The following is a 22212-nucleotide window of genomic DNA, read 5'->3' as shown; positions in this document are numbered from 1 at the left end:
CGGGAGAGGAAAGGACAAAAAGCCGGGCCCGGAGGGAACAGGTGACCTGATACGAGCCTTCGCCGGTCAGAACGTTGCAAAGTTTTTTCTAAATTTAAACATTAAAGGAGGAAGAATCAAGGGGAAGCCACAACTGCCCTCCTGGCTGGCAGCCTTGGCAGAGAGGCCGGGGGCTGAAGGAGCTACAGAGACCACGCTCCCAGCCCAGAGGTGGCTGCATTTTGGTGCCAGGCGATCCTTCTGTGAAAACAGGTTGCTGCTTTCTAAGGGCTCCCCTCTCACCCCCGGGATGAATCGCAGAAGTGTGGGGAGTTGGTACTCAGCGCTACCCACCAGGTCACGGATCTGGCTGGCCTCTGCTTGTCAGTCCCTCCAGGCCAGGCGGGGCCGTTGGAGGGTGGGACGCAGGGCTCCCCACCGGATAGAGGGAGTGGCTGCTCCGTGCACCATGCCACCACAAGCCAGCCACGGTGGGCAGATGAGCCCGGGGCAGGTTCACAGGGAGGTTAGAGGAACAATCCAGCTGGAGGCAAGAGATGGCCTCTGAGCCAGCACAGCACCGTGGGCAGGATCCTCAGCCATGCATGCAGCCAGGGCTCGCAGCTGCATGGCCAGACCCCCTCTCCCTGGCAGTGCCGTCCCCCGAGCCAGGCAAGGGCCCCGGGCTCCCGGGCACAGCAGAGAATCAGAGCAGCAAGTGGCGACTCTGTCCTGAGACAGCTGGTGCGTGGGAGGTTTTACCTGGCCGGGAGATCAAGGGCTCAGCGGGAGGAAGAAAGGAATGGGGGGAGGAGAAGGCTGGGAGGTCTGGCAGACAGGGGCCCAAAATGTGTGTGGATCCAGAACATCAGTCGCCCCTTTCTCCCTGCCCCGTACAAGCGCTGGCAGGGCTGGGTCCTCCATGGCAGAGGCCCTGGTCCCGCAGCCAGACCACCTCCACCTGTAATCCCGTTAACTCTCCCAGGCTAAGCCGGGGCAGGCAGGGGGTGTGTGTGTGTGAGGGGCTAGCAGGGATTGCTCTGCCCTGGGAGTTGCCCCTGAATCCGGCCAGCAGGGGTGCTGTTCTGCGGCAGGTCCCCTCATTCCCAGGGGACTCCTGTGAAAACAAAGGGGTGGTTGGGGCAGTGCCCCTCCTGTGCCCGCTGGCTGCAGCATCCACTCCGGGCCCTAACCTGGCCTCGCTCGCCCTCTCTGCCGCCTGCTGGCTCTCCCCTCAGAGGTGCCAGGGCGTGGCTGCTGGGCACGGCCGGCAGGAAAACCCTGTGTGGTGCAGCCTCTGGCACTCGTAGCTCCTGGAGAACAAGGCGCTGAGCAGTCAGGTTAATCAGCTCTCCCGTTATAACCCCCTGGGCACACACCCCCTGGGCACATACCCAGCGGCACCTGGCTCCCCTGGGGCTGTTAGCCAGCCAGCCAGCTCTGGAGCTCGGTCCCAGACTCCCCCCATCCCTCCCTCCCTCGCCTTGTCTGTCCTGACGGCCTGTCCCTGTCGATCAGAGCGCGGGTCTGGCTGGATTCCCAGGCGAACGGGGCAAAGATGGCAGCACGGAGGCTGCTGTGGACTCCTTTCCTTACGGGCAAGTAACATCCTCTCTCTGCCCCGGGGTTTCTCTGCAGCGAGGGGGGGGGTCTAACTGTGTGGCAGAGCCCTGGGGCTCGGGGGGCTGGGGGAGATATGCCAGCAGCCAGCCTAAAGGCCCGAACAAGGAGAGGAAGGAGGTGGGGCAGGCTATTCTGAGAGTGACACACGGTGCTCAATACAACGCTCCTCCCTAGGGGCGAGGGGTACACAGACAGACACCCGCCCTGCCGCTGGCCCCAGCCCGGAGAGCCACGGGCGACTAGCAAGGAGAATCCAGAAACTCGGACCAGCCCAAGCAGCACCAGCTAAATATAGCCAGAGGCGCCTGTGCCCCAAGCTGCAGGCGGAGTGGGACGGGTTTGGCTTCCCCACAGGCCAGGTCCGTCCCCCCGTCCCCGCAAGGCGGAGAGGCAGGAGGCTTCCGTGGGAAGGTGGCACAGAGCCAGCCAAGTTCAGAACCAGCTGGCGGCCTGAAGCCGGGTCTCGCTCTAAGCTTGGGGGGTTCTGGCTGGGGTCCAAGCTCCCCCCGGGGGTTCGGGAGGGCCTATTTGGGGGGCTGTAGTTTGGTTTGTGGAGGTTGTTATAGGGTGACGAGGTATCTGGTTTTCAATCAGAACACCCAGTCGAAAAGGGACCCTGGTGGCTCCGGTCAGCACCACCGACCGGGCCGTTAAAAGTCCAGTCGGCGTTGCTGTGGAGCTAAGGCAGGCTAGTTCCTGCCTGTCCTGGCACCGCGCTGTGCCCCGGAAGCGGCCAGCAGGTCTGGCTCCTAGGCGGGGGGGCCACCGGGCTCTGCGTGCTGCCCCCGCCCCAAGCACCGGCTCCGCACTCCCATTGGCCAGGAACTGCGGCCAATGTGAGCTGCGGGGGCGGTGCCTGCAGGCAAGAGCAGCGCACAGAGCCGCCTGCTGTGCCTCCGCCTAGGAGCCAGACCTGCTGGCCGCTTCCAGGGTGCAGCACGGACTCAGGACAGACAGGAAGTCTGCCTTAGCCCCCCTGACCCCCACTGCGCCACTGACCGGGAGCTACCGGAAGTAAGCCTGCGCCCCAACACCCTGGCCCAGCCCTGATCCCCCCCCAACCCAGAGCCCTCTCCTGCACCCCAAACTCCTCATCCCCAGCCCCACCCCAGAGCCTGCACCCCCAGACGGTGCGCTCGCACCCCCAGCCCGGAGCCCCCTCCCGCACCCTTAACCCCTCATTTCTGGCCCCACCCCAGAGCCCACACCCCCAGTTAGAGCCCTCACCCCCTCCACACCCCAACCCCCGGCCCTAGCCCAGTGAAAGCGAGTGAGGGTGGGGGAGAGCGAGCCATGGAGAGAGGGGCAATGTAGTGAGCGGGGGGCAGGGCCGTGGGGCAGGGGGTGTGGCCTCAGGGAAGGGGCGGGGCTAGGGTGTTCGATTAGAAAGTTAGCAACCCCAAGGCTGCTCCCTCCCCCTGGGCTCTGGAGTTGGGTGTTTGATCCCCAAGTCTCTCCGTGCTTGGAAGAGGGAGGTGCCGAGCGGCTCCCCCTTGACACAGAAGGAGGGGTCAGCTTGCCCAAGATCACCCAAGCTCTGTGGACTCACAGACCCACGCTGTGTGACAGGCTCCATGCTGCCACACCATCCTTCCAAGCTCCTCATCTGGCTGGCTGCCCCTTGCACCCCTTGTATCCTCCTGGCTGGACCTGGCCACAGGACGCTCGCATTCCTCCAGGCCGCCGGCTGTAACCCAGTCCCTCCCCGCAGCCATGTTCCTGGCTGGGATCCTGGCTGCTCTCCCCGATCGGAACGTCTCCCCGGTGGCCGGAGCCATCTTCGTCCATGAGCTGAAGAGGGAGCATTTCCAGGGGGCCTTTCCCTCCATCCGCAAGAACTACAGCGGTGAGTGAGTGCGCCGGGAGGGTCTCACAGCCCCATGCCCGCCCTGGCCCCACGCAAACGGCTTCCTGAATTCCTACTGTCAGCTCAGCCCCATAACCGGCCCAAGAGGAGGGCTCTCCACCAGGAACTGGGTCCAAAGGTGGCTGGTAGCATCTCTGTCCACCCCCAACATGGACTGACCAAGCAGTAGGACTAACAGCAAATGTATAGATCAGCGCTCCATATACCCCAATATCTAATCTAATCTATCACCATACACCCCCCATCTATATCTAGTCTAGCTATAGACATATCCCAATATTAATCTTATCTATCTATCCCCATACACCCCCAATATCTAATCTATCCCCATACGCCCCCAATATCATCTATCTATCCATCCCCATACACACTCATCTATCTATATACATATCCCAATATTAATCTATCCCTAGACACTGCCAATATCTAATCTAATCTATCTATCCCCATACACCCCTGATATCTATCTATCCATCCATCCATCCATCCATCCCCATAGACACTCATCTATCTATCTACATATCCTAATATTAATCTAACCTATCATCACCATACATACCCCAATGTCCGTCTGGCTGCAGTATCTCTCTCACATACAGCTATCTACCATTATTATTGCTCATTCTGAGTAGCTCTCACTCGGGGTCAGGTCCTTTCCAGCCATTCAGTAAGGGCCGGTCCCTGCTCGGAGGCGCTCGCCGTGGAAGGACAGGCGGACAAGCCGAGGATAGGGAAGGGGACCAGCATCTCTCCAGCTGTCTCCCGAGTCGCCCCTGGGAGCTCCAGGGGGAGCGGCGCACACAGCAACGCAGAGCATGGCTCCATATACGAGCCAGGCCGTGGGGTAGGAACTGGCTCCGTGGAAGGTCCCATCGCTGTTGGGGTGGTATGAAACTTGGGATGCTGGGATGGTGCCTCCCCTGTCTGCCTCTCCCCAGCTCCCCTCCCTTCTCCCCAGGAAGTCCACTGGGGACTTTGCCGTTGGTACTGATTTTACATGGAAGGCGCCCAGATACTGTGGTGATGGGCAAACCATGTGCATGTGTAACGGACCCTTTCAGAGATCCCGTCCGACACCCCCATCACCTTCCACGCCCAGCTGCTGGGATACCCCGACCTGCCCAGGTGGCTGCGGTACACCCAACGTGGGCCGTACCGGACAGGCTATCTCTACGGGTCACCCACCATGAAGGATGTTGGCAGGCAGCTCATCGAGGTACGGGGCCGGCGCTGACCTCCGCAGAGCCCTGGGGCGCTGGGTGCTGTTGGGAGTGGTGTGGGCATATGGGGCCGGAGGGGGGTTCAGATGGCCTTGGTTGCCACGTGTGTGTGCGTCTGAGGGAGTAAAGACTGATGTTGCTGGTGGGGGGGTGCCTGGCTGTGTCGGCCTAGCCATGGGGGGCAGTAAACGCTTGGTAATCTTGACTAAACCTAACACAATAAAGCTAAACAGCTCCAAAGTCCTATGGAGACCTGAGCAGGCCGCAACCTGGGGGCTCCCTTTCCTTTTATGCCCAGGGCAGCCCCCTATTGACCAGGCTCCTGGAGCTGCTGTCTGGGCACTCGCAAGCTATCTCCCCATTCAAGGACAACAGGGCAAACCCCCCGGAGCTTGGATTTCTCTGCCACCTGCCCATGCCTGCCATTTCAGCCAACCTCCTCAGCAGGAGATGGCCTAAGTGGGACATGACCTGACCAGCGGCCATTTTGTTCCGTGCAAGGATCCGAAACAATTTCTTCTTCTCTGTGTGGCAGGTGACGGCGTATAACAGACACACCTACGAGACTGTGCGGCAAAGGGTCATCTTCACCATTGTCCCCGCCCCAGGTAACGCCCCCACCTTCCCTGCCATCGCTACCCATACCCCTTTCCTAGCAACCAGCTTATCCCAGGCCCGTCGCCATCCCCTCGCCTGGGCAGGGCGAGGAGGAGCCAACAGCCCTGACCTGATGGACCCATCTGCCATGTCAAGAGCGTGATACTGCCCAGCCATCCCAGCATCCACTGGAGCGTGCCCCTTCCCCATGACACCTAAGCATGATGCCAGAGGTCCCGGCCGTAAGATTCCAAGGCCCTTATGAGGTCTCTGCAGGTCCAACCCCAATGTCTTCCCAACGGGGTCTCTCTGCTCCCTCCCCGCAGACACCCAGATGCCGTACCAGGCGGAGTTCTTCGTGAAGAACCGAGACGTGGAGGAAGTGCTGCCGGCGGACGCACAGAAGCAGTTCCAGCAAGCCCTGGACATCATGCTGGAGCAGAAGGACTGGAGTATCATCAACATCACGTCGGCCTTGGACCGGGGAGGCCGTGTTCCCCTGCCCATCGAGGGCAGGAAGGAGGGGTAGGAAGAGGGACCTTTCCCGTAGAACATCAGCGATGACGGGACAGACAACAAACAATCCAGTGGCTTTCGTGGTTCTGTTTCTTCTCGAGGTTGCCCAGTGCAAGGGCTCCCGGGGGCCCCTAGGCTGGCCCCTCAGCTTACACTTCTGGGAGACTCCTTAGAGCCAGGGTTTGGTCCATGGGGCCAAAGGGTTCCTAGGCTGGTTCTACCAGTCAGAGAGCTCCCAGACTGTTCCCCACAGCCAAGGGGCTCCCGGACTTTTCCCCACAGCTGTGGGGGCTCCTGGACCATTCCCCATGGCTGGGGGGCTCCCAAGCTGCTCCCCACAGCTTCTCTAGCTGAGGTAGGCTGGGGCGGCCAGGACCAACATTCTCGCGAGCTGTTACACCGCTTCCTCCCACCATTCCTGTCCCTCTGTGCGTCTCCTCCCCAGGGTTTACATCAAGGTGGGCTCCCGCAGGCCTTTCTCCGACTGCCTGCTGGAGACCAAGTCCTCCGACAACCAGTTCAGGTGCAGCTTGGATCAGCAGCCGGTCATTGCCTGCTACGACAGCTTTAGCCCTCAATTCAGAGTCGACTGGTGCAACATTACCTTGGTGAGGGGCTTTGACAATGTCTGCATTGCCCGGGGGGTCTCACATCCACCCCTGACTACCGGGGCTGGGGAGGGGGAGGAATCCTGGCCCGGCGAAATCCATGGGAGTTTTGCCACTGATTTCATCTGGGTTTCCTAGACCCCCTGCCCCAGAGCTGGCATCCCATCTTAGTGCACTAGAAGATGCCACCGCTTACATATCTCTGCGCAACAGCAAAGGTGAACCTTAGGGCCTTGCACGGTCAATTGATTGGGAATTGTGCTGGGAATCAGGAGACTTGGTTCTGTTCCTGCCTCTGCTACTGACCTGCTCCGTGACCTCGGGCAAGTCTCTTCCCCTCCCACCCTTGTCTATTTAGGCCATAAGCTCTCTGGGGCAGGGGCTGGCTCTCGCAATGGCCTAGTCCACACACAAAGCTGCACCTGGTTTAACTAAATCGGTGCCTTTACTTAAACCAATGCAACCTCTGTGTGTAGCCTGGCCTTTCTGCGTCTGTACAGCCCCTAGCACAGTGGGGCCGTGATCTCAGTTGGGGTCTCTAGGTGCTGCTGGAAGCCAAATGCCAGGTCTCAGTAAAAGGGAGGGCGATGCTGCACAGGGGGCGCTTTACGCCGCAGCGGGACGCTAGCCACGGAGAAAGAGGAACCTCTGCAGCGTAATAACGAATCAAACTGTCGTGTTCCCGGGAAATCCCCAGTAACTCAGCTCCCGAATGTATAGAGCCAGCCGCAGTGCTCCTTTCCGCCAGCAGAGGGAGGCGGCTCCTTTGGAGAAGGCTGGAGGGGTTGTGGGGGGGCTCTGCCAGGCCCTTATGCAGGGTCTGAACCATGGGGCTGGCACAGTCTCATTAAGTGGGGGGGGTGGTGGCAAGGGATAACTGTGGATGCTTATGGGCAAATCCCAGAGGAGTCGATAGGAAACGTTCCCCTGGCTGTTCGGCTCCCGATCCACCTTATGGGAATTAATAGGATGTTTCACTAAAGCTCTCCTCCCGCTGCCGCAGTCAAATGGCAACCGTTCTTATTACGGATCTGTATTAGGGCAGTGCCACCTAGTGGCCCCAACTCAGGTGAGGGCCCCGGTGGGCTGGGGCTGGACCCGCAGCGTGAGTGGCAAAGGGCTGACAGCCAAAGGAAGAGTCGAGCCCTGTTTTACAGCCGGGGCACGAAGGGGCAGGAAGATGGGGGTGGCCAGGGAGCGTGCAGCACCACCGGGGTACGTCCCTGCTCTCCAGAGTCTCCGTTCACCGCCTTAACCCCAGCCCACCATCCTTTACTTCCTAAGTCCATAGTCATTTCTAGGGATCCCGAGAGGTCTCCTCTCTGTGCAGTCCTCCATGGGGGAGGCTTCTCTGGTTTCACGCCCCTGCTCTCCTCTCCATCCTGGACCAGAGAAATCCCGTATGGCTAGAACTCATCTCTGGGCAGCGAGGCCTTGCCGTGACTCAAGCTCAGAGAGCCTCACGTTGTTCTGCTGGCACCGGGGACTACCGGCGGCCGGTATAAACTCTACTTCCAGGGTGGCTGCTGAGACGGCTTCCCCCCCGAGAGACCATGATCGAGCCTGACAGCGTCCTGGCTTTCTTCTTTCTCTCCTCTCCTCCTTCAGGCCGATCTCTCCAGCCTCAGCGTCACGGAGCGGGTGCCCGTCTGGGGCGACGGGGTGCTGGAGGATGGCAGCGAATACAACCCCCCGACGGACTCCCCGGAGAAGGCATTCTTGTCTGACTATCTGCTGACCATCTTGCTACCTCTGCTGGTGGCCCTCCTGCTCTGCCTCCTCCTGGCCTACATCATGTACTGCAGGAGGGAGGGCGTGTAAGTTGGGCAGATGCCCCTGGAGCCAGGAAATGGGAAGGGATGTAGGAATCAGCTGGAGACCCCCCACACCTTCCCCCATCTGATTGGGGTGCTCAGGACTTCCGTTTGCTGATGGCTCGAGCCCCCGGGGGCGGAATGAAATCCACCCTTGCCAAAGCACTTAGCACCCTAAGGGCTGCAGATGTGCCTGGATTTTTGGCTGGCCCCTCTGCTCTGGGGTGAATTTCCCCCTCTCTGGGAAACTGATCATACCCCCATCTGTCACGGTGGCGGGGAGAGAGCTCAGCTCCCACAGCTCATCTTTTGTCACATCTTATGGCCTTTTACATACTTTTAACAGCTGAGCTCACACTGCAGGTAAAATTTCTTGGCCCAATTGTTGCAACAGCCCCCCTTCAGCCACTTGTGCCGTAGGACGATCTCCCTAACTGTGAGCCATACTGGGGCTATGACACACAGCAGCTGAGTCCCTCCAACAGAGGGCAGCGGTGCGCACACACTTCACTTCTTGCTGCGGTTCACGCGGCTGGGGCCGGCCAGGCTGTCTATAAACACTTGCTCAAGGGTTATTTAAAGTTATGCTTTATCTCTGCTGGGGCCTGGCGGCAAAGCGGGCTTAGCTGATGTCAATTTTAAGCTCAGCTGTTGGCAATGTCTCATGACCCCTTTCACCTTTCTTTTCCCCCCTGTAGGCACAAAAGGGATCTGAAGACTTCTGAGTAAGTGATTCACCGTTGTGCCTGCATGGGTGTGGGTGAGGTTTGTGTGGCTGATTGGTGCGCGTGTGTGTGCGCCTTGTGCGGGGTACGTTTGTGAGTTTTCCGCCTGTTTGCGTTTTAACACGTTTCCGGGCTCAGGCGTTCCGTGCGCTTCCTTGACGATGTGCAGGTGAGCGTGGGCGTGTGTTTGGGGGGTTGTTTGTGATTGTGTTTGGTGGGTGTACACACCAAGTCATGTACACACCTGGGAGTTTTTTCTCCTCCCCCCTCCTATCTCACAGCTGTCACGTTGATGTGACTCCTGAGTGTGGGCAGATGCGGACGCAGGTCCCTGCATTGGCCTGGGCAGACCTCTGTTGACTGACCCTCAGGGCAGGTCCATGCAGCTTTCAAACTTGGCCTTAAAAGGCTCCAGGCTTGTCCCGCTCCCAGATCCTGCTCCCATCACCTTCATTCCCTGCCTCCCTCTGCAGGGACAAAGGGTCACATAGATGAATAATTACTCTTACATTTCAATAGCCCAATTCATCCCCGAGCACTGATACACATCAGTAGGAGGTTGCATTGCCCACCAGTGAAATGCAGCCACCTCTGGAGTGGAACGCGGGAGCCACTTAACAGCACATGCAGCCACGGTTTAGGACAGGAAGTGCAGGAGGCTGCCAGTTGAAGCAGGATGCAAATCCCCCGAATAGGAATTTGGGAAGAACACCAGGGCTAAATACCCCAACTCTTGTGAGAGGTACCAGGGGATCGTTAATGAGAACAAATATCCGCAGGCCAATGGCTGCATCTGAATAGAGGAGCCATCAGTAGCAAAGCCTCACCCTCACCCTCCAGGACGAGCTCACACAGGAGAGCGCCACCTACTGAATCATCAAGGCTGGTAGATGGTGTGCTTTGGAGGCCTGCCATGAGGCCTTGAAGGGTAAGTCCACTGTGTGTCAGCTGACCCGGGCTCATGGGGCTTGGGCTGTGGGGCTATAAGTTTGCTGTGTAAATGGTGGGGTTCAGGCAGGAGCCCAGGCTCTGGGATCTCACAAGGGGAGAGGATCCCAGAGCCCAAGCTGCAGCCCCAGCCCGCCCCTCTACACTGCAATTTTATAACCCGAGTGTTTGCTGACCCGGGCCAGCCACGGCTGTTTTACTGCAGTGTAGACATAGGTCAAGGTCCTACAGGACCTCACCCTGATCTGGCACCTGTGTCATTCCTCCCCCTTCACCGGCTGCTATCAGGTGGGTTTCAAACTCATTCCCACCCTTCATCCCTCCTGGGTGCCAGAGGCCGAGCCTGGCTGTGGGAGAGTTGAAATGCGACTTTGTATTCATGGCAGTGCTAGAGCTCTGGCTTCGGAGGTTCTCCCTCCCACTTTGACCAGCTGCTGGCCGGCATCCTGGCTCCCTGGGAAGATCCCTCAGCACCAGCCTTCCTCTTTCTGCCAGGCTTCCTGCTCCCAGTCCTTGGGGGGACGCCTCACTGGCGCTGCTTTCTCTTTCTTCTTTCCCACCCTCTTGCCAATTCCGAAGGAGCCCAAAGCTCCTTTGCCTTTCAGCTGCTGCAAGACTCCTTTGGAGACCAGATTCTTGAGCACCCTCTAGAATCGGTGCTTGTTCCTCCTCATGTGGTAGCCGGTGGCCACAGTTATTGTCACCCTTCTGGGAAAGGCCTGAGCGCCCCTTAGACATGGCTACAGCTTCCAGAATGAGCTTGGAGACACCTTCACTCAGTAGCTTGGAAGGGTTGGCACTAGCTGGCTGAAGAGCCTAGAACCTGATGGCGTGGGCTGGTTGAGGAGCCTAGAACCTGATGGCGTGGGCTGGTTGAGGAGCCTAGAACCTGATGGCGTGGGCTGGTTGAGGAGCCTAGAACCTGATGGCGTGGGCTGATTTGAAGAGGCTGGAATCGATGGACGGGAAGTATCAGTTTTCTCAGTTATCTCTGAATCTGGCTTATCTGAGACCGGAGTGGCTGCATCCAGGTTGGCTGACTCCGAGGACGGGACCTGGGAAGACTCACTCGTATCAGTCATTTTGCTCGCTGCTCCTTGCTTGGTGGGCTGGCAGCCAGAAGTCTTTCCTGCCTGTTTACTGTGTATTTTCCAGCTTGAGATGCAGCACCGAACCCTGGAGTGAAGTAGGCAGCCTGGTTGCTCCAGCTCCAGCGCTGTGCAAACCCAGACCCTGGCGTGGGCTCCACGTTCAGACCCATTTCCACAGCTCCTTGGGTTTAATTTCCAGGAATCTGGGTTAGGAGAGGACCCAGGAAAGTGGCTGATTCCCCGTTTCCTGAGTGAAAGTGCTGAATTTTTGCAGCTACTTTTCAGTTTTGGTTCCTTGCAGGCTGACTTGGAGATCCAGGATCCTGGCTTGGCTGCTGTTTTCTTTGAGGACTTTCTCCCTCTAGGTACCTGGGGAAATGGACTCAGCTCGATCCCTCCTGCTGGATTCCAAAGTTGGCTCCCAGCGATCAAGTCAGCTAGTTCCATGCGAGGTTGCTGGCCTATCACAGATGTCCCTGGGCTCCAGGACAACCTGGCGGTAACCATGGCAGCAAAGCTGGGCCGATTGTGATGTCAAAAAGACCCTGTGATGCCCGTGTGTGTGTGTGTGTGTCACCCCATATTGCGATTTTTCCAGACTGTGATTTAGAGATTTGAAGGATCTGCCAAGATGTAATTTGTCCAAAGGCCCTTGATTTGATTGAAATGGTGCCCAGCAGGCCCATGGGCGTGGGGTTCGAGGCTCTCCTGCTGCTTGCTGTGGAAGTTATTCTTATCCAGGGGTGGCAGAAGGGAGCTGACAGGCTGTGCCCTGAGTGCGTGTCTGTGGACATGGGCTGGAGCGGGTCTAAGTGTGTCTGCGATGGAGCGAGCGTCCCCAGAGCAGGAAGCTACTGCGCCTCTGTCAGAGAAAGGGGACCCAATCCCCGACATGCCAGCCTGGTCCTCAAGCCAGCTGGCAGCAGGAGCCAGCCCCGGTGTTCATGTGATCAGAATCCCGGGTACCTCAGTGTGCCGGTCTGTGCCTCCCAGAGGGCGTTGCACCCAGTTCCCTGAAACGGGCGGGGAAGCCAAATCCCCGGCTAACCAGCACCAAGTGAACCTCACCAGGCATTTTGTGCCAGAGCAGGTGAATCAAGTTACAGCTGGTTCTCATTAATGTGCCCATGAGGTAACAGTTTACCAGAGCCTTGATACCAGGGGGATGGGCAGTCTCTAAATACCACTGACACACTGAGGGGGAGGTAGGCACAGAGATGGGTAGGAAAAGCTCTCCTAGGATGCAGTGTGGGCAAGCAGCAAGGACACTAGCTTGGGACTCGGTGGGCCTGGGTGCTAATCCTGGCTCTGCCACTGACTCATTGCATGGCCTTTGGTGAATCACTTCCCCCGTTTCTCCTCCCGCTTTGTCTGCTCAGATTGCAGGCTGTTTGCCTTCCGCCATACTGGCTCCTATGCATGGAAGCCCTCCCCAATCCAGGCTCTCTCGCCTTCAAGTCCTTCCATAAAGGGCACCTCTTCCCTTGGGGACTATCAATCCCACTTTTGCAACAACCCAGCACGCTCTCTTTGATCACCGCACATCGTTTGGGCCTTGGTCCTCTGGCTTATTGGAACGACAGAGCCTTGCAGAGCCGAGGGTCCCTTGCCCCATGATCAATGCAGCAGCTCGACCAGCAGCAAAGGGGTGCAACTTGCCCCCCCCCCCCATAGCTTGGGAGATGTAAAGGGATCAGAGCCCCACGTGCTGTAAATACGTCACCATTCCTTCAACCCCTCCCCCTCTCTTCTCCTGGTGGCAGGTTCCCAAGGATGAGCCTGGACATGGGGAGTGTTTAAATACAACCACCATTTTATTTCTCGCAGGGGCCAACCTGTGGTAGGGGAGGGTCTATCCCTCAGGCGTTGGCTGGCTGCTGCCCAGCGTGGCTGGCCGGCCGCTTGGCTTCCTTAGAAGATCCATCGTCAGCAGCTGCCCTCTTTCGGCCAGGCTTGTTGCTGCGACGCCGACCTTGAGGGGCCTCCCTCTTTTCTTGGGGGCCTTTTTCTTCTTGTGCCCGGCGCTCATCTTCTTGGCCATCTCCTTGCCGATCCCAAAGGAGCCGGAGGCCCCGGTGCCTTTCAGCTTCTGCAGGAGCCCTTTGGTCACCAGGCTCAACAGCACTCTCTTGAAGTGGGTCTTCTTCTTGGCCACGTCGTAGCCCGTGGCCGCGATGATCCTCTTGAGAGCCTGCAGGGAAAGGCCGGTGCGCTTCTTGGAGGTGGCCACGGCCTCCAGGATGAGCTTGGAGAGTCCTTGACTCGGTGGTTTGGACAGCTTGGCGCCAGGCGAGCTGGATGGTTTGGAGGTCAGGCTGCCCGATGGCTTGGTCTTCTTGGGGAGGCTGGAACCAGACGCCTCAGGCTGTCGGGGGTTCTCATGGGTCTCTGCCGTCGGGTTAGCTGAGCCTACGTCAGCAGAACCTGGGGCTTCTGGATCAGGGTTCCCTGAAGCTGGGGTGGCTGAATCCAGGGGAAGAACCTCAGAAGGGTTTTTTGCATCATCCATTTTGCTTGGTATCCTGTACCCCGCTCGCGTCCCAGGCTATGGTCTGCCCCTAAACGTCTGTATTGTCTGTGTGCTCCGGGTTGAGACGTGGGACTCACCAGGTGGCTAAAACCCTGTCGTCCTGCTGTCCCAGGACCGGCTCGCCGCGCGCTGGCCCTGCTCACCCAGCCCAGCCTCTGGCTGGAGTTGCGTGTCCAGCTTTTGGCAGCGCTTGGTACAAAAGGCTTGGCTGCCGGAGAGGACCCAGGAAAAGCTGCACCCAATGGTTGCGTTTGGGGACGCACTGATTCTCAGCTCTGGCCTTGCAGCCTTCACCCGTCTTGGCCTGGCTGCCTCGCACCTTTTCCCACCAGGTACCCACCTTGTCTGACGCACCGTGCTGGATTCTGGGGTGTGGTCAGCTGTGAGGCTGGGGGCGAAGGTACAGGGCAAGCAAGCGATGAGCGATAAGGCCACACCTCTTGGGCTGCTAGAACACAGTGGTTGCCGTGAGAACGGAGCTTGGTATATTGTGACATCGGGCCCACCCTGTGATGTCTGCATATGGGTGTGTCTGTGCATGGGCACCCTTGTAGAGGAGCAGGGTCGTATCCCTTTAAATAGTTTGCAAGCCCGCTAGCGGTGCGCACTGCGTTCTGGGTGTTAGAAGCGGCCAGGTAGAACTAGAGAGCCAGGCTTGGCATGTTCGTATTTAGTCAACGTGGTTCTTTGGGACCCAACTGTGCTGTCCTCCTGTTGTTGTGGGTTGCGAGATGTGTAACCAAAGACCCCGGGGTGCTGAGCTCTCCCGTGTGGTCCCAGGAGCAGAGGGCCAGGCTGCTCCGAAGCACTCAGCACCCAAGCAGGGCCAGGTTTAGCAGACAGCTCTGGGTGGTGGGTGCGGAGCTCACTGGGAAATCCAGCAACGAGTGTCACAAAGGGCAGTCACGGGGCACTGATTCCTGACCTTTCTTCAACTTGCACTGGGCTCCCTGGGAGTCACCTGTGTGCAGCGGTGGGAGAACGTGGCCTGAGAATTGTAGCTGAGTGTGCACCCACGTGTGTCCGTCCATACACTGCTCTCCTGTGGGCATATTTCTTGTTATTCTGTCCTGGCCAGTCTGAGAAGAACCTGTTCCACCCTTCACATCCCCCCAGCCCCTGTAAGACTCTGCCTGGCAGCGATCCTTCCTCTGGACCATATTGTCTCCAGCTTGCAGTTGAGCAGTGCAAGGGGTGGCCGCCTTCCCTCAGGCCTGACCCTGCTGCACTCAACGCCCTGGCATCCAACTGCTGGTCCCCTGCATGCCAGCACATTGCAGAACGATTGGCCCTGCCCGAGCCAGCCTGCCATCCATGGGGTCTGTCGCAGCGTTTCCTCTAATTTTTCCCCACATGTATGTGGAATGAATTTTGTTATGTGCACCAATATAGTGTGACACATCACCTCCATATTGGTGCACATAACAACATTCACGTGGTGAGGGTGGGGCCGAGAGGTTCAGAGTGTGGGGACTCAGGGTTGGGGTAGAGGATTGGAGTGCAGGGGTGTGTGTGTGTGTGAGGGCTCTGGGGTGGGGCCAGGGATGAAGGGCTCAGGGCTGGAGTGCAGGGTGGGGGGTGAGGGCTCCGGCTGGGGGTGCAGGCTCTCAGTTCTCAGCTCTCTCCCCCCGGCAGCAGCACCTGGGCTGGGGGTGGGGTGAGGGGAATGCACCAGCACCCAGAAGAACTTGGAAAGGAAGATTCCAGCAATGGATGTGAATGATCCCCACAAGACCCCAACCCTTCAATCCCAGCATCCTGGGCGTGTAGGCACGGGCCTGAGTTCGGCCGTAACTCTCAAACTAAAGGGCCACGCGCCTGGGCAAGTCATCGGTAGCAGGGATCGAACCTGGGACTTCTCAAGCTGAAAAGCACAAGCCGCCTCGGCTTGAGCTACCAGCAGTTGGGTGCCAGGGTGCTGAATGCAGCAGGGTCAGTGCTCAGGGAAGGAAGCAACCCCTTGCACTGCTCAACAGCAGTTTTAGCCAGAGCACGTTCTGAGTGAGCCAGGCTTACACCCCACGGATCCACTGCCCCTAGCCACAGCAGCCCTGGGATTTCCTGGTGGATCCCTCACTGGTCAGCGCCATCCCTGCTGTGCAACTCCACCAGGGAATTGGCTTGACCCAGGGCTGCCTTGGGGAACCCAGCCGGCCCCCTCCGAGTCAGCCAGACCATCCCGCACCCAGAAGAGGTGAAATACAACAGCCACTTTACTGAGCTCTGCTTCCAGCTGGGCTTGAGGAGACTTCACCCCTCCCATGGCCACCTACTGGAGATGACCAGACCTTGGCCACCTTCTTCCTCTTCCCAAAGCAGACCATGGAAAGCGTCTCCTTGGTGGCCTTCTCCCCTTTCCTGGATGCCCCCTCGTCTTCCTGGTGGCCTTTGCCCTTCCTCTGGGTGGCTTTGGCAGCACCCGAGGCCTGAGTGCCCGTCACCTTCCTCAGGAGCTGCCTGGCCACCAGCCTCGCCAGCACCTTCTTGAAGCGGCGCTTGTTTCTGCCCGTTGCCATGGCGTAGCCTCCAGCCTCAAGGGCCTCCTGGATGGTAGCCAGTGGAACGGGCGGCTTGGATTTCGCCACGGCTGTCAGGATGGCCTGGGAGAGGCTGGGACACCTTGGTTTGTGCTGCCTGGGAAGCTTTGGCCTGCAAGCCCCAGCTCCATCAGAGGAAACGGAGCAAGGCTCCTTGCCAGAGGCCCTGTGGCTGGTCATTTTGCTCCTTGACCGAGTGTCCTTTGCCCCTCGGGGGCAGAGCTGCCCGTTCTGCCCGTTCTCAGGGCCTGTCTGGGCTTGAGTGACAATTGCTAGCCCTGAAACGTTGTTCTGGGTGTTGGCCCTGTTCGCGATTGTTGCGGCTCGTTGACTTTGCTGGTTGGTTTCTCACTCCCACCGTTTGGTCCTGTGCCTCCTGGCTGGGTCTGGGCCCCGGCTCGGCTGCTGCCTTCTCTCCGGGCCTGGTTCCCCGGGGGAGCCCTCGGTCCGGGCTGCTGTCAGGGTGTGTGGCTGGGCAGGGTGTGGCTAGCAGGCAGCTGCACAGCTGTTGCCACCCCAGCCTATGAACCCGGTAACCACGGCAGCCCAGCTGGTGATGTCAGACCGTAAGTACCCTCATAGCCTGGCCCCACTGGACGGGTTCCCCATGGGGTGCTTTAGGGAAGGACGTGTTGATTTCACCCACCCCCGTGTTGATTTCAGTCACCTCCGCCCTGATCCTCCTCGGCATGCCTGAGCACGGGAGCGTCCGTCCACGTTCAGCTCTGTGCTGGGGGACTCTCTCTGCCCTTGGTGGGGGGGGAGGTGGATCCTTGGAGGCCTGAGGACTCCCCATCTCCTACTTCAGCTCCACTTGCTCTCCCAAAGTGACCTGGTCTCGGGGCATGTCTCCACCTTGGGACACAATTGCTCCGAGCGTCCCCCAGCAGCTGTAGTCAGAGGGATGAGAAATCGGCTCTTTCCCTTCAGGCCCATCCAAGGAGTTGGAGCTATTCCGGTCTCTAAAGGTTCCCATGCTGCCCTCATCCCGGCAGTATATGAGCACCTTCCAGTCGGGCATTCAGCAACGTAGCCCGCATGTGTCACGTGCGGATCATGTCCTCTCCCCTCGGGAAGGAGTGTGTGGGCAGTGGAGGGTTCTGTTTTTGTAGGGTTGGGTCTTTGAAATGCGTGGGAAGGCGGGTGGGAGCAGCGCTCCGCACCTTCCACTCCAAATGCCAGGTCGCTTGGGATGGGCCTTACACCTCCTGGGGGGAGTTCGCTCCACGGACTGGGACCAGGCCCTGTCAAACGCCATCTGCCCCTCTGGGTTGATCTGACCCCCTCCTCCCCTGGGTGTTCATAGAAGAGAGGTGCCCGAGCACATCTAGGGACTCCAGTCCACCTGGTTTCTGTGATCAGCTCTTTGGGCCGAGTCTACAGCATCACAACCTGATCATGTGCCCCAGGCTGGTCTCCCATCGCCACGTAGGTGTGACTAGATGCTTAGTTCAGAGCCTTGCAAAGGCCCCAGTCCCAGGAACACAGGTTCCATCCCATCCCCACCCCCTTCCTTCCTCCGGGGCTTCAGGTGCATTCCCACCCTTCATCCCTTCTTGGTGCCAGAGGCTGAGCATGGCCGCGGGAGAGTTGACATGCAATCTTATATTCATGGCAGTGCTACACCCCTGGCTTGGGAGGTTTTCCCTCCCACTTTGACCGGCTGCTGCTCAGCCTGGCTAGCGTCCTGGCTCCCTGGGAAGATCCCTCAGCACTAGCCTTCCTCTTTCTGCCAAGCTTCTGGCTACTGCTCTGCTCCCAGCCTTGTGGGGCGGGGGGGTCTCCCTCTTTTCTTGGGCGCTGCTTTCTCTTTCTTCTTTCCCACCCCCTTGCAGATTGTGAAGGAATCCAAAGCTCCAGTGCCTTTCAGCTGCTGCAGGAGCGCTTTGGAGACCAGGTTCTCAAGCACCCTCTGGAAATGGTGCTCGTTCCTCCCCATGTAGTAGCCAGTGGCTACGATAAGCCTGCAGAGAAAGGTCAGAGTGCTTCCTGGGGGTGGCCACAGCCTCCAGAATGAGCTCGGAGACACCTTGACTTGGTAGCTTGGAAAGGTTGGCAGCAGCTGGCTGGCCGGAGAGCCTAGAACCTGATGGCCTGGGCTGGTTGTGGAGCCTAGAACCTGATGGCCTGGGCTGGTTGTGGAGCCTAGAACCTGATGCTTGTGCGGATTGGAGAAGCTGGAAAATGATGGGGGATTGGAAGTACCAGCGTTCTCAGGTATCTCTGAACCTGGACTAACCAAGGATCCAGGGTGACTGAATCAGAGGAGGGAACCCAGGAAGACTCACTTGTATCTGTCATTTGCTCATTGAAGGCACTCTTGAAGGCCAGATGTGGCTGGTAACTATCGGCGCCGTGGTTGGTGCATTGTGATGTCATGAGAACCCTGTGATATGTGTGTGTGTGTGTGCGCGGCCTTAGGTCAGATTTCCCCATGTTGGACGGAGGCCTATTAACCCATTAACAGAAAACATCCCTCTGTCCCAGGCACCTCCTGAGCCCTGACAGATCACTCCACCTCGCTGCCACCTCTGGGGTGGCACATGACGGCTGTTTAACGGCACTCAGCAAAGCTACATGATAGTAAAGGCAGGGGAGGAAAACACTGTACCCACTGAACGTGCAAGAGGAATTTATAAATTCATTCCGCCTCCCTAATTTGGGCTCAGGAGAGCACAGCCGGCTTGATTGTGCAAATTATGCCACGAGACCTTGGGAAATCCGGCTTCGGGCCACTCTTCTCCTCTGAAAGAGGAGCAGGCTGCCTTCAAAGCACAGGCAGGGACTCCAGTTCAAGATGAAGTGGGAACAGATCAGCCAAGTTCCCAAGCACCAGTTCTATAATCCCGCAGAGTTCTCCCCACCCACACAACGGCCCAGACTGCTGCAGAGGGCTGGGAAGGTATTCAGCCCCCGGCCTCCTCCCCTCCTGACTTTCCTCTTCGCATCTCACTTTGAAAGGATTCACCCAGACACGGGAGAGCTTTTAAATACACAGATCCTTTTATTAAGCCTTGTTTCACAGCGGAGCCCTGGCGGGGGACGCAGTCCCTCACTCGGCGGCTTGCCGTTTCCTGCCCCGGCGGGCTGGCCGGCTGGCTTTGGAGGACACGCGTTTGGGTGCCTTCCTCCTCCCGGGCGTCTTCCTTTTCTTGCCAGCTCCTTGATCCTTCTTCACGTCCTTCTTCTTCTTGCCGGCGCGAAAGGAGCCTGTGGCGCCCATCCCAGTCATCTGCTTCAGCAGCCCTTTGGAGACCAGCCCCTTGAGCACCCGCAGGAAATGGGTTTTGTTTCTCACCACGTCGTAGCCGGCCTTGGTGATTATCTTCTTCAGGGCCTCCAGGGAGAGGCCTTGGCATTTCGGGGAGGTGGCCACGGCCCAAAGGATGAGCTCCGAGACGCTGGGGCTGGCATGCTTCGAGGTCGTGGGGGCTCGTGGGCTTGTGGTTGAATCTTGGGGCTCTGAGCCCAACGAGGACCCCTCACAAGGTTCACACAGATCGGTCATTTTGCTGGCCGATAGGAGACGCTGCTCCTTGTCTTGCCTTCAGATTGGAGCCACCTCCCGGCTGCTCTGTCTTGTTTCCCGCTGGAGGTGCGGCCCCAAACGCTGGAACAACGCGAGGTGGGGCGGCTGGCGGAGCTCTCCGGGTTCTCCTCCTCTGATCAGGCTCTGAACGTTCACGCAGAGTCCCGCTTCCCGGGGACCCGCGGCTCGAAAGACACAGAGGACCCAGGGAAAGTGTCTGTTAACAACCCCTGTATGGAAGCGCTGGGTGATGCCCGTCACACGAGGGCTTTAGCGCCTCACGGCTTGGCTCAGCGGGGCCAGTACTCGACTGCCTCTCTTTAGTGCTGGAGGTACCCTTGCCTGGTTCCTCTGCTGCCCGGAATCAGGCCCTCTGGTTCCTTGCACGGAGGAGGCTAGGCAGGCAGTGGTGAGCTCCAAGGCAGAGCCCACCCCTGGCCCAGACTGGTAACCGTGGTAGCGCAGCCTGGTGCGTTGTGAGGTCAGAGGGGGCCTGTGATGCGTGAGCGTGACCCAACGTGACTGGTTTCCCCGGTGGCCTGTCCATGCAGCTAAGGAATAGTCAGAGATTTTAAAGAAGCAAAGCGAATCGGAGTTCAAATCCCGTCTGGGCTATCCCTGCAGAGCTCAGCTCACAAGTGCGTGTGCGAGAGAGAAGCTCTTTGGGACGAGGGCCATATCTTTGTCCTGGATTTGTACAGCACCCTGCACACTGGGGTCTGGGCCCATGATGGGTTCCTAGGTGCTATCCTAATACACCTAATACACAATGTACATTATCCTGCACAATGGGGTCCAGGACTAGGGCTCCAAGGTGCTACCACACCACAAATCAATTATTATTCTCCCTCCCCTCCCCTGTCGCCAGGCTAATTGTGTCCTCTCTGCTCTCCCCCGTCTCGTGGTTGTCAGTGTCCAGATGGTGCATCACAACACAATCCACAGCAACACGGAGGAGCTGAGGCACATGGCCAGCAGCCGGGACGTGCCCCGCCCTCTCTCCACCCTGCCCATGTTCAATGTGCGCACGGGCGAGAGGATCTCCCCCCTGCAGGGCCGGCAGGACAGCGCCCACGTTCCGCTCATCCTGGCCCAGCAGTGAGTGTTCCCCACCCGCCCGGCTCAGGGCCCAGCGAGTGGGTTTGATAATTGATTGGTTGGGTGGGGGGCAAAGCCGTGGCCTGGGGCAGGTGGCTCCTCCCCTTTAAGGGTTAATTGCTCCCCCTGGGCAGTCAGTGGGCTGGAAATAGGGGGAGCCAGGGGAGAATCAGGCCTCCCAGGCTTGGTCTGTCATTGCTGTGTGGCCTCTTCCCCCCAGCAAGGAGGCTGCAGGGCAGGTGGAAGGGCTGCGTGGGGAACACCCCCCAGCACAGGCCCTCCTTTCAAACAGGGGTGTATGAGGCCCCACGGGCGGCCCTACTGACTGATGGGCCCTGGGGCTGCCTTGTCAGCACATCTGGGGTCGGCAGGACGGAGGGACCGACCCCTTCTAGGGCCAGGAGGGCAGTTCAGCCTCTGGGGTCCATAGAGACGTTGGCCTCTCTGCTGGGGCAGCCAGCGAGGGGGTGGGAAGCTGCTGTAGTCAGGTCTCCTGCTTCCTTTGGACTAAAACACTGGATGAAAAGTGGCTGTGAAGGCTATTTGAGAGCTGGCCCTTTAACTGACGGCACGGTGGCCTAATGATTAGCGCACAGGGCTGTGCAATAGGGGTTCCGAGCTCTAGTCCCTGAGCCACCGCGGGGTCAGTTCCTGGCCTGGCTTCCAATATTTTACCCAGGCTGAGCTCTTCCAAGGGGGAGATCTATCCAGGGGTAAAGCAGTACTATTACTAACAGGGCTTTTCTCCCCTTCCCCCCAGGTAAAGACCAGCACGGGGCACTCCTGTCTCTTGCCTCCAGCGGATGCACTGCGAACAGCCAAGGAATCTTTTGGTGGTTGGGGAAGATGGGGAAAACCTTGTTTTTCCACTGTGAGAAATAGAGGAACAGGTGGGGACTAAAGAGATCAGTGTGTGTCCGTCCCAAGCAGGAGAGAGGCGGGGAAGTAATAAACAGCACTGATGAATTAAAGCACATTTTAATATGAAACTCTGTCTTTGTGCTCCAGGCGTGCTGCTCCCAGATGCTGTTCCCCAGGAGATGGGTGTAAGCTGGCAGACCTTTTAGGGTGCTTGCCAGAACAGCAGTTAAGGGGTTAATATTGCCTGCCGCCATAAGGACCTCAGCTAGGGTCACCAGATGTCCCACTTTTATAGGGACAGTCCTGATTTTGCGTCTTTTTGTGCAATCACAGGCACCCACCTTTGCACACCGGTGCCCTCCCACCCCCCATACGGCACAAGGGTAGAAACACGCTCATGCAGCTGGGTACGGGGGGGACCATGCCATGGGGACCTGGCTTGGGAAAACTAGCTCTTCTTCTCTGTAGCATGGAGCCAGGTAAGGTATTGAAGATCAGAGGGAGTATCTAAGCTATATAGACACGAGCCAAGATTTCTGGAACCCCGTTACCCAAAGCAGAGGGCTGAATGGAAGAGAGAACTGAGCCTCCAATGGGGAAGTGAACTCTCTGTATAGCCAGCATCCCATTTGCAGTGTTGTTCTAGCCATGTTGGTCCCAGGATATTAG

At 58.6% G+C, this 22212-nt stretch overlaps 2 protein-coding genes across 4 annotated transcripts; one reads left to right on the top strand and one right to left on the bottom strand.

The window, feature by feature from the left end:
* The first annotated feature begins 1500 nt into the window (after positions 1-1500).
* On the top strand, positions 1501-21581 carry SGCA (sarcoglycan alpha). 3 transcript variants are annotated; one of them, XM_039516764.1, is made up of 10 exons: positions 1501-1577; positions 3314-3448; positions 4531-4685; positions 5225-5297; positions 5613-5811; positions 6248-6410; positions 8019-8227; positions 8923-8949; positions 20497-20682; positions 21443-21581. In XM_039516764.1, exons 1-10 carry the CDS (start codon positions 1538-1540, stop codon positions 21444-21446), a joined length of 1191 nt encoding a protein of 396 aa, XP_039372698.1. In that variant the 5' UTR covers positions 1501-1537; the 3' UTR covers positions 21447-21581. The 3 variants fall into 3 exon arrangements, 2 of the variants coding, with proteins under 2 accessions (XP_039372698.1, XP_039372699.1); XM_039516765.1 differs by having other exon boundaries at positions 20497-20716; positions 21443-21527; XR_005591616.1 differs by lacking the exons at positions 1501-1577; positions 3314-3448; positions 4531-4685; ... (4 more) ...; positions 8923-8949; positions 21443-21581 and adding an exon at positions 20066-20222 and having other exon boundaries at positions 20497-20638.
* Positions 12780-13978, bottom strand: LOC120392181 (histone H1B-like). Its single transcript, XM_039516766.1, has one exon. The coding sequence runs from the start codon at positions 13495-13497 to the stop codon at positions 12841-12843; it is 657 nt and encodes a 218-aa protein (XP_039372700.1). The 5' UTR covers positions 13498-13978; the 3' UTR covers positions 12780-12840.
* Positions 21582-22212: the final 631 nt, after the last annotated feature.

This window comes from Mauremys reevesii, linkage group 27 (assembly GCF_016161935.1).
Source record: "Mauremys reevesii isolate NIE-2019 linkage group 27, ASM1616193v1, whole genome shotgun sequence".
Taxonomy (NCBI): Eukaryota; Metazoa; Chordata; order Testudines; family Geoemydidae; genus Mauremys; species Mauremys reevesii.
Note: the sequence above shows the minus strand (reverse complement) of the source record. Positions and strands in the feature narration are given on the sequence as shown.

What these genes read in the sequence shown, in the direction of transcription:
- SGCA (XM_039516764.1), top strand. Translation starts at nt 1,538, where the DNA reads ATGGCAGCACGGAGGCTGCTGTGGACTCCTTTCCTTACGG. An exon ending in CATCCGCAAGAACTACAGCG is followed by an intron (nt 3,449 to 4,530) that starts GTGAGTGAGTGC and finishes GGACCCTTTCAG; the next exon opens with AGATCCCGTCCGACACCCCC. An exon ending in TACTGCAGGAGGGAGGGCGT is followed by an intron (nt 8,228 to 8,922) that starts GTAAGTTGGGCA and finishes TCCCCCCTGTAG; the next exon opens with GCACAAAAGGGATCTGAAGA.
- LOC120392181 (XM_039516766.1), bottom strand. Translation starts at nt 13,497, where the DNA reads ATGGATGATGCAAAAAACCCTTCTGAGGTTCTTCCCCTGGATTCAGCC.